The sequence below is a fragment of the Larimichthys crocea genome, chromosome III (assembly GCF_000972845.2).
Source record: "Larimichthys crocea isolate SSNF chromosome III, L_crocea_2.0, whole genome shotgun sequence".
NCBI lineage: Eukaryota > Metazoa > Chordata > Actinopteri > Sciaenidae > Larimichthys > Larimichthys crocea.
In genome coordinates, this window is record NC_040013.1 from 3,255,217 (window position 1) to 3,266,940 (window position 11,724).

At 40.1% G+C, this 11,724-nt stretch overlaps 1 protein-coding gene across 1 annotated transcript; it reads left to right on the plus strand.

Moving 5' to 3' along the window:
• The first annotated feature begins 5,354 nt into the window (after positions 1 to 5,354).
• Positions 5,355 to 8,974, plus strand: ciiih5orf34 (chromosome III C5orf34 homolog). The gene is made up of 11 exons (XM_019263832.2): positions 5,355 to 5,469; positions 6,243 to 6,332; positions 6,410 to 6,631; positions 6,708 to 6,946; positions 7,025 to 7,123; positions 7,215 to 7,335; positions 8,069 to 8,160; positions 8,249 to 8,318; positions 8,402 to 8,499; positions 8,588 to 8,634; positions 8,718 to 8,974. The coding sequence occupies exons 2-11, from the start codon at positions 6,249 to 6,251 to the stop codon at positions 8,897 to 8,899; spliced, it is 1,254 nt and encodes a 417-aa protein (XP_019119377.2). The 5' UTR covers positions 5,355 to 5,469; positions 6,243 to 6,248; the 3' UTR covers positions 8,900 to 8,974.
• Positions 8,975 to 11,724: the final 2,750 nt, after the last annotated feature.

The following is an 11,724-nucleotide window of genomic DNA, read 5'->3' on the forward strand; positions in this document are numbered from 1 at the left end:
TGTAACCGGGCACCGTACCGAACGAACATCCACCGACTCATCCTCATGCATGACCATGAAGCTGACGCCGCCGGTGCCGGTGCCGGTCCCGTCATCGTTATCAAACTTTCCGCGGACGGAGCCGCGCGGTTGAATTTCCGGTAGATGAGACGCAGCAAAGAGGCAGTGCTGCCCCTGCAGGTAAACCCTGACACAGCGTCCGGTGTGAGGGAGAGCTTAATATCTTAATTAATAATAATAAATGATTAATTAACTGTCAATCAATAATCATTAACTTTAAACATAACAACACACCCCTCATGTAAATGCATAACATTACATTACACAACAAAAGAAATAAAGAATAAACAGAATACAGTAAGGTAAATCAACTTTATTGTCAATAAAGCAAAACATGAAATATAAAATATAAGTAAAATATGTAAATAAATAAATAAATAAAAAATACAAATCTAAAATATACACAGCTTAAGACATCAATATGGAAGTGTAAACAGAGTATTAGTATAAATATATATATAAATAGTAATATATATATAATATAAGTTATAATATAAGTATAAGTGGGGTAATATGGCAGTATGACAGGATTTACAAGTATTACAGTATGCATGTACAATCAAAAATGAAATATGTAGATAAAACTTCCTCAGAATATTATATATATATATATATATATATATATATATATATATAGATATATATATATATAATATATATATATATATATATATAATATATTAATATTATATTGTTTGGTTGATTAGTCAAAACAAATTGTTTTTGAATGTCCCTTGATGTAACATAGCAACACAGATGCTGCAACATTCTATACATTTCAATTTATACAAACAGAAAACATAAACAAAAGAAGCAGGAGGACATTTCAATTTCACAAGGAGGTAAGCGATTTTTTAAAAATATCCTTTAATGAAAGAAATGCGGAATATTGTTGTTCAACAGTTCAGTGAGGAGAAAGAACAAAGCTTAAGCCGCGAAGGAATATATAGAGTAGTTACCATCACTGACTACTTACTGCTCAGCAAATTCAGTTTTAAGACAACAAGCTGCCTTTTTATGGGCATTAACATTCATGACATGTAAAGAAATGTCAGTAATTGCAGGATCATGGAGCATAGCCCTCGCTTAAAGTATGGCCTTACGTCTTTCCCTGCAGTTGTGTATTCATTCACTCCTGTGTCGCCTGTGTCAGCATCCAGTCATACTGCCGCTTATTAAAAGTTAACCCACAGCGCCAGAAAATCAAACTGAGAGTTCAGGAAAAAAAGAGTAAACCTAATCACTGCTTTTATTTTGTCCACACAGAACTTTGGAGAGGAGAATAACGATGAAAAAACGCTGGAGGAACTCCTGATTTCTCCCCTTTGAGGTACAATCATTTTTGTAGGACACGGGCCATGCGTGTGTTTGTTTGTTTTTTATCTATCTACTCTGAAACATACTGAAAAAAGTGTTTGTATTTGATGACTTTTGTCGTATGACTGGTCAGGGGGAGACAACGGGAAGCGACATCGTACGATCAACAGGATGGCAGAAAGGAATTCAGACGCTTTAAATTTAGTAACATGCAGCAATTTATGATCAATTGTCTGATAGACGAACTTGATTCCTGCGTCACTGCTGGAGATATATCTTGCTGACACAGATGCTGACACAAATGATGCTGCCACACGGTGACGCTGCCCACCACTGACCTGACCAGTGATGCCCACACGGACTCTGACACCAGTGATGCTGAAACAGTGACACTGACAGCAGCTCACAACCAATCAATGTGAGCAACAGGAAAACGTCGTCGCTGACCAACAGGATGCTGAAGAAGAAAAGGGAGCGGCAGCACCCCCCGAATCAGGAACAACACATGTGAAAGGAGAAGGCAGAGTGAAGAAAATGAGGAGCTATCTCAGTGACCTTTTTAATCCTCATGCATTTAATAAGTGGGAGAAATTAGAGATGACGACGTAGACTAATTTTTTTCATTGTCTTTTGTAATGCTTTAATAAGAATCTGACAATGGCAATATTCAGGAAAAAACAATGTGCACGAAGTACAAATCTCCTGTTTTAATACAATGGAAAAGGGCATTCCTCCTTCTGGTATGGCAGAGTGATTATGAGTTGGTAGGGTGGACTGTGGAGCTTTTTGGAACCTGTGAACTGTAAAATTGTGCCAAATCCCAAATAAGTCGTGTCCTTCATCCCAAACACACTAAAAAATACCTTAACTCGTGAGATGCAGTCAAAAGTGCATTGATATGGGTTAGGATGGCATGTAGCATGCAAGTGGATATGCAGGGTTTGTGCAAAACCAACCAGGTGTTTATTTCACCACACTGACCATTAAACCAACAATTTAAAACAATACTGTGACCTACCAGCAGCAGCCATGTGTGGTGACTGGCAGCCTTATAACCCTGCTGCGGCTACCAACCAACCCTGACACAGTCTGGGGGTTTCTGCCCCTCCCATTACATCTCAACATAACAAACATTAGACAAGAACCTTAAAATACATCACACCTACATATTTATAAATTAGTCTGTATGTTCTACCTGTGCGGAACATTTTACCAAAAATCTATAACTCCCAAGAACTGATTAAGGTGCACCCCCCCCTGCACCAATCAGCTCATGGTATGCCCAGAACCTTTAAAACTGCTCAGTAAAACTGGGGACTGTTTTCACCTGAACACCCGGGAGAGAAGAACAGGTGAGTGACTTACTAAATAATAAATAAATAATAAAACTTTGTTACTTTGCTGCTGTAGCTTCAGGATACAGTCCAAGATTAAAACCACTGAAAGCTAAGCTGGTCTCTTAAAACTTGTGAATTCTTTAATAATATATATTTTTTAAATTAAAAACGTCACTGCCCCAGGGAATGAATGATTAAGACTGCAGCTCTGCAGCATCATTACAAAGCAGGACTGCCCTCCTAATGAAGTGAGATCAGTCACTGGTGGCCAATTAGTCAGAGTATAAAAGAATAAAACTTCTAAGGTGAAGTGACAACCCTAATAAGTATCACAGGGGTCTTTTTTTTTTAATGCTTACTATTAACTAAGCAATCACTTTAATATTATCAGACAGGACAGCACAATTACAGTAAGTACGGTTTGTCAGAGTACAGCATGTCCGTCCGATTGTCCTCCTTGAGCTGTTGTGTACTGATCATATGCTGGAAACGTAGTTTAAATGCTTCATCCCATCTTCATCTGTCATCCCACCATGGGCTACTTCCACTTTTGTCTCTTCAGGAATGGACTGTTATTGTTGTATTATGTGGATAATGGTCACTCCCTTCGGTACACCTTCCAATCACAAATTGTGCAATATTATTGGGAACAAAGATCAGTTTCCATCTTCCAGAACTTGGAAGTTCTTTCCTCTAACTTGTCCTTTGGGCCCTTCTCCTCACCTCTCACTTCCGTTCCACCGAGCTGAGCAGTGTCCTTTGCTACACACCTTTGTGTACCACGGCCTTTTTTTTACTACACCTTCCTTCCGCTCACTAAACTTCCTGCTGTTGCTGTCAACATCGTCTCCCCTCCCGGCCTCCTGCCTGTCAGAGGAGGACAGGTGTACTGTAAGAATGTTCTTCCGGACCTATACAGGAAAGTATTCCCAACAATACCTAAACTTATAACTGTCAAGTCTGAGTGACCTGTTAAAAAGATAAGTCAACATGCAATTCAGCCTGGTTAACCATGAGCTGGGCCTTCTCTGCCTCCACCTTGACAGGCTTTTTGGGGCATTGCTGCATTTTTTTCTGCATTACATCTACCTGCAGATCAGCGGAGTAATGTGAAGCTGTTATGACATGGGTAATCCAAAAGATCTCATGGAAAGGTATTAAGGTGTTAATGTAAAGCTGATTCAGTAGACCTTACTTTAATGTAACATATAGGGTCTGATGTGGCGAAATCAGTATCAAAGGTGTTCTTATAAGTGTGTGAAAACGTTACAGTTCTGTATGTAGTTGCTTGTTATTATTTCCAGTGCTATATAAACTTATGATAATGTAATCATCATATAATTTAAAATTCAAGATTCATATTTGAAATGAAATGAGTTATCGTAAAACGACATCCATTCTGTAGATATAAAATGCTAATGATTCTTATTTCCAGGTCATAAACATTAAGAACATTATAGTTACTTCAAACGCTCATAGTTGTAAATGAGCCTCCGAAACTGACCCTGGATCTTTAGGTCATGAACATATTGACTATTTATTACCATCAATTGAATTCGAGACAACATCGTTATCAGGGAAATGTAAGATCGTCTTTACTTTTCTGTTTCTGTTGTGTCTTCCTGGATCCCAAATTAAAGCCTGCGTGTACAGTTGGATGAACTTCTCCTGTAGCGCAAATGTAACCCATCCATATACTTAAAAACTGCTCGTGATCTTGCATAACAAAACACAGAATGACCAAACAGGCACCAAATGTTTGTCCGACCAATGAGAAAGAAAACAGTGGACCTCAGATTTCAGTCCTCGAACTGATGCAGGAGCGTCACGTTATTTATCGCATTTCGAAAGGCAGTGGAAAGATATTTCTGTTACAAGTGTACGGTATGAGAGTGTCTCTGCTCTGAAAATGATCCCAGTGTTGCATGCTACAATAGATTGCTCGATCTAACTGGAATTGGAGCGGACAGGGAAGGAAAATCCAACAGCAAAGAGCCTCTTCTGCATTCGTTTTGGAGCCCGCTGGCCTGATGACCCGGTGGAAAGTGTACTGTAACTGATGAATGGACCTCTGGACGTTGTAAATGCAGCCTCGTTTCTGTTGGAGCCTGGCTTACCTGCATCAGAGTGGGTGGTAGTACAATATCAAACAAATATATTGAGTTGTTGGGTGTTTATAGCCCACAGCTACTGTGAATCACATTCATTTGGGAGACAATTATGGAGACAATCTTTTTAAAACCAGCCATGCATTCAAAAGCTAGATCCAACAAAGCCACATTTTACATGATTTCTACAGTGCCACTGTTTGTTATTAATTCCATGGATATGACTTTAATTATGAATAAACATTTCTTTAAACATACAGTATTTTATTTTTTAAAATCACCAAAATGTAATTTTAGATGCTTTAATAGTTTTATGTATTTCCTGTGGCAGCTGGCCGTCTTTCCCGTCTGTCTCTACTGACAAATCAACATCCGCTATTATGTAACTCGCTGAATACAGATATTTATAATCTCAACATGCGGGAGTTATGACATCAGCCGGCTCTGCTGACCATGACGAGCGTTTGTGGAAGCATGCAAACCGTTCTGTCAGGGTAGGTTTATGCTTGTGCAAACAAACAAATGTGCTGTCGCCGTGCGGCTGTGAGTTCGTGCTGGTGAGACCGGCGGGAGACCCGACCGGACACCCGCTGCAGCCCGCGGAGAGAGTCCGGCAGAGGAGCCGGTTCACCGTCAGCACGAACAAGGTGCGCACACACACACACACACACACACACACACACACACACACACGCACACAACAACAACATGCATTAAAATTAAATGCACGTCACATATTTAACTTCTTAGCACAGGTTTATTTTATTTTATATCTTATAGGTTATTTTTAATAATAATAATTTTAATAATAATAATACATTTTATTTCATAGGTGCCTTCTTGTCACCCAAGGACACCGTACAATAAATGAGAGTAGACAGCAAACAAACAAAAACAAAACCATCATATTACAAGAATACAACATTAAAAACAGGTTAAAATAGGACAGTGCAATGTATGTTTACTGTGTCTGATGCTTGAATTTCCCTTAATGTCAATAAAGTAAATCTGTCTGCATCTGAATTTAAATTAAACCTGTGCACCTGAGATTAACCTATGAAGTGCATGTCTTTAGATATGCACTATAGAAAACCTCTACACCTGAACTACAAGTAGAAATAAAAATAAATATATTTACGATTAAATTAGCCTGTGCACAATAAATGAAGGTTACAGCATTTAGCAGAGGGATCTCTTCAAGAACATCACTGTGTCTGTGGAAACTCAAACATCAAAATATACTTCAAATACCAAAAGAACAAGTACTCATAATGCAGAATGATTAATTTCAGAACAGTATATCGCTTACATTAGTGGATTATAGTGATGCATTCATGTGTAAATCACTAATGTTGGTTGTCTTCTGCATTGTGCATCAGCTCAGTTCCACCGTTTAAAAAGTTTTGATGTCATGTTGCAGGAGTTGATGGTGACTGCGTTGACGTTCAGGAATAAATACGCCAGTCGGCCGTACCTGCCAGAGGAGATCATCCCTGCTGAGCACAAGAAGGTACCAAGAGCTTTGTCCTCGCCCTCAAATCATGTTCTCATGAAGATGTCAGTGTTTTTCTGCATTTCCTCCCGCAGCCCTTTTTCAGCATCGACTCGGACGTGCTGTGGCCCGAGTTGTCTTCCTGCGATGCCGAGTTCAGACCCGGAGGCGAGACCATCGTCAGGTCGGAGGAGGGGCGAGCCGTGCTGACGCTGTCGCCCTCGGGGGAAGAATTCTCCGTCGAGTTCACGTGCGGCCTCAGTCGGAGTCAGACTCGGCACCAGAGCACTCAGGGTAGCCCAGGCAGTCAGCAGCAGGTATCTGATCTGTCAGACCAGCAATGATGAGACCAAACAAAGCAGTATATTACAATATTTTACTTTTGTTCCCCAGCCAGAGGTGGTGCACCAATCCAACTCAGTGATCCAGCATCACTCCGGCTGCGCTGTCGCCGCCGCCTGGTGCTACCCTCTCTCCTTGGCTCGCCATCTCTGGACGGCTCGTCTCTGTAAACCCGAAGACGTCGCCCAGGCACGCAGCAGAACAAACACGTCAGACATATCCGATGTAGAAAGAAGGTCTCACCTTCCTCGGGCGCTGCCTCTCACGTGTGCGTCGCCTCACTGGCACAGGTTGAATGATCAGTTGACTTGAGTGAATGCTCCACATTTAACACTGTGCATTCACTGATGTGTGATTGTGCATTTAAGGTGGAAGGTTACGGACTCCCTCGACAAAAAAGCACACACGGACCAAGATCTTCCTGCAGAGCTGGTAAAAGTGATGTGGTGTCACGGAGTCACGTACAGGCAGGTTTATTAGAGTTAACAAGGACTTTGAAATGTTGTGTTTGAATATAATCTAAGAAGTACCGATACATAATGTGTGTGTCCTGTGTAGGATACTGAGCGGAGCTGTCACAGTCGTGGAGATTTCCCCGGGAGATGGATCAGTCATCCGGTCTAACGGCGTCCTCGACACTTATTTCATTCATCACAAACCTGAGCTCCTGTCAGGGCAGGTACATTTCAGTCTGAGTCAGTCAGAGGTTTGAAAATCTGAAAACAGGTTGAGGGGAAAAAAAAATGTGTTGCTGTAATACACATTTTGCCCACAAGAGGCTGACATGACACCACTGCACCATGTTCTAAATAGGACTTTTTCCAGGTGAGTTTTAATATCTCCATACACTCCAAACACAAGATCCATATATTGTGTCTTGGCAAGTTATGCGACGTTACTGTCGTGTCTTTCTTTTGTCTAGAAATGTGTTTTAGTCGTAAAACCGGGTGCTACCTGAAAGAAGACGAGTGCTCGTGCTCCTGGTTTTGGAACATGTGGTGTACTTCAGCCTCCTGTGGCTAAAATGAGTACAACAACAAGAAGTTCTCATGTGCCAAAATATGTTTGGTTCACAAATGAAAGAAAAGAAGTGGCAAAACTTTGAGAAAACAAATGAGATCAGACTTTGAACTACAGATGGACTGAACTCTGCTGCATTTACACTGAACCAACAAATAAATCCATAAATATAGATCACCAAAATGTTGTTTTTTCCCCATGTGCCTCTCAGGACTTCCTCAAAGTCTCATCTACTATATTTTAAATAGTATCGGAGCTAAAACTCATAACAGAGCATGCAAACTCTACTCTACTACTGCTGTGAGGCGGCACTGCTATAAAAGTCAGTCAGTCAATAATTTATTTGCATCTTTCTATAAATGTGCAATAACTAATTAGTGTGTGTCTCACAGGTGAAAGAGGTAACGTATCATCTGAACAACCTTCCACCTGATGTACCCGGACAGCTGTTCTCCGTATCCTCCATCGTGAGTCGGGCAAGCAGGTGAGCCGCTTGCTTCATGGCAGTCTGATGAATTTGACTTGAACTTTTGTTTCATCAGTGCCCTGACCGTCACATCGCTGCTTCACAGGATCTTAACGTGCTACAATGAGGCCAAACAATCGCTGAAGCTCCCTGCCACACCCAGCTGCTTACAGGAGGTCAAAGAAACAGTCCCTGCTGATGTTGACAGTATTCATACAGTATTTAAGCTTCGGTATTGATTCATATTTTTGGTTTCCAGGGTTTCCATTCCTCTAAACCAGCAATGATTGAAGAAAATCTGTCCAACCGTGTATCTGCTGAGCAGCATGTGAATGTCAGAGAGACAGCAGAAAGTCGGTGAGTTGTATTTTTCCACTTGTGTGTTATTGACAGATGAATACCGCGTCAACAGCTTGTATGTAACGTTTCTCTCCATTCAATTCAGGTCAGATCTTGTAGCTGCAGAGCTGGAGAAGATAAAGCGATTCAACTGTATCCTTAAATGCTGAGACGACGGCACTGAGCGGCTCTGAACATTAAAGGGATACGTTTGTCCTTTAACATCCTGTGCTCAGTTCTGCTGGAGAACAACCACCTGCTCAGGACTGAGAAACGACGTGCAGAACCAGAAGGCAGCCATGCAGAGGAGGCAGCTCATGAAGCGGTGAGCGAGGACTGCATCGCTGAAGCTCTTCGGAGGACGTCCAAAGCCATACAGGATATTGATGCTCTCATATCTGCAACAACGCCGACTTGAAAGAGTCACCAGAGGACTGGCAGCACTTCATGTATATAAAATGATGTTGAACTGAAAATAAAAGATTTGTCTTCATGTCTTTTAACTGTTTGATTTTATTCTGAAGGTTGTTTAACCTGCTGACTTCCAAAGACACAAAATCACTTTATATCTAACAGCAATGCAGACAAAAGTGTTTTCCCAGTTTTTGATGACCACATTTTAATTTAGTCACCACAGAGTCCCTTCCTGTCAGGGTCAGAGATGAAGAGGTGCAGTGGTGGGTGTTTCGTCCTACACATGACACGTCCGAAGTGTGACTGACTGAAAACAAAGTGACACTTTTCACTATCTCCGGGTTATTCCGGGTCAGTACTCAAACACACATTTAACCGTGTGCCTCAGGTGTAATATGTTGCATCAGGGCAGCGTTGACCTGATGATTTTAGTATTTTGCTTAACCCTAGAACACTAACGTTAAAATTAGTAACACCATCACTAACGTCGGGTATATTTTACCCGATATAATATCCCGGATAAAATACAGTTTTCATCAATTTATGTAAAAGTACAACACTGTATGCCAAATTGTAGTACTCTTCTTTAATTTCCCAATATACAATATCACATAAAATAAAAAAAGGTACCATGGGGGACCTTTTAAAAAGGCTGCAAAATTATTGAAAAACCAGGTAATCCTTAACGAGAAATTGCCAGACAAAAAAAATAATAATGGAGCTGAGAACTTGAGCCTTGTCTGGTGAAGGCACAGTCTTTCTGTGTCACTGACAACTGTGGGAGAGACAGACAAAAAATAGCACTCTCTATCACTAACAATCACAAAGATGGGAGGAGGGAAACAAACATACCATTAATGACATCAGTGAGCAGCCTGAAGCTACCCGAGGACCCATGCAACTCAGACAGCAGCAACACAATGAAAATCACATGACGGGAATTGTGTGGGTGAAAATCACCGGACGTTAGTGTTCTAGGGTTAAAAAATTAAAGATATACAGCCATTTCGATCTATATGATATTATCTATCTATTTATTTATCTATTTTAATCATCCAACCTTGTCTGTTTCTGACATCATAAATGTTATTATACTCTTGGGTAAATATCATATCCATTGTGCAAAATGGAGAAACTCTAAACCTTCTTATTTTTGTTTTATTAATTAATTCAAGATATTTTTTTCATCACCTAAAAAGCTAAACTTGTTTATGCTAGTTTTCAAGCTTGTGTCTGGTGTATAGGATTCTTCTTCTGTAGAATACCTCCTTACCGCACAACTTTTGGGCAGTCTTCTTTTTCTTTTAAAGCCGCAACACAGTGGAATGCATTACCAGTTGATCTAAAGAGCTGTCTCTCCATCAGGAGCTTCAAGTCACAGCTGAAATGTTCACTAAAAAAACAGTCAAAACTGTAACCACTGATTTATGGTGCTGACAGAATGTTTTGTTGGATACTCATGTGAGTGATTTGTTTATTGTATTTATGTTCATATGTTTTTTTTATGTTTTATGTCCTGCCAGGGACTGCGGATGTAAATTACCTGAGGCCAACTCTGGTACAATGAATGAAATGGCAACATTTATGTTTTAATTGTACATGGTCCCTAATAAACATGAATCAGTTCTAAAACTAACCAGTGCAAGACTTTTAAAATGGGGGTTATATATATATATATATATATATATATATGATATAGTTATATATCATGCCCTCTGCTGGTTTCTTTGTTATACCATATTATATCTGATTGATAGTTATTTTTACTCATCAATAATACCCATACAATGCATTTGTGGTGAGGTGTTAACAGGTTTAAATTTGCATTTTCAATTTTGTACCGTCTAGTCCATTACTACAAAACGTCAAAACTGTAACCACTGATTTATGGTGCTGACAGAATGTTTTTTGTTGGTGTGTTGTTTGTCATGTGAGTGATTTGTTTATTGTATTTATGTTCATATGTTTTTTTGATGTTTTATGTCCTGCCAGGGACTGCGGATGAATACTACTGCACGTATCTCAGTCCATAGGGGACTTGGCTGGGAACCGGAGGGTAGGGGCGGCCAAGTCCCACATGCGACCAAAACTAGTTTTGAATGTGGGACTGGGTAGCTGGAGAGGTGCCAGTTCACCTCCTCGGGCACTGCCATGGTGCCCTGCAAGGCACTGATCCCCCACAACCGCTCGCTGAGCGTCGTTCTCGGTGGGCTCCCATCACTCCACATCTCTCTTCTCCCATTTGCATGTCTACTGAGCCTTTGTACCTTGTACTTGCATGTGTGTCTGGGTTTTTAAAATGCATGTCAAAATAAATAGAGTGAAAAAATAATTTCCCCATTGAGGGATAATAAAGTTATCTTCTTCTTCTAATTCTTCTTCTAACTTACCTGAGGCTAAACCTGGTACAATGCAATTAAATTGCAAATATTATGTTTTAATTGTACCTGTCCCTAATACGTAAATCAGTGCAAAGGGTTTTATTATTATATATATTTATTATATATATATATATATTATTTATATTATATGTATATGTGTGTGTGGTGTGTTGTGTGTGTTGTGTGTGCCCTCTGTCTGGTCTTTGTATATATATATATCTCTATATTTATTATAGTTTTTAATCAACAAAAATACCCATACATGCATGTTTGGGTGTGGGTGTTAAAGTTTAAATTTGCATTTTTTCAATTTGACCTCTAGTCCCATTAACTTTAATATATAATAAACATCAGACTGTCGCCAGTCAGATGTTGATGGGATTGACGGGGATTTAAAGCAGATGCAGCTGATCTGAGGTCTGCGTGGTGGGAGGTCTGCTCCCCCCCT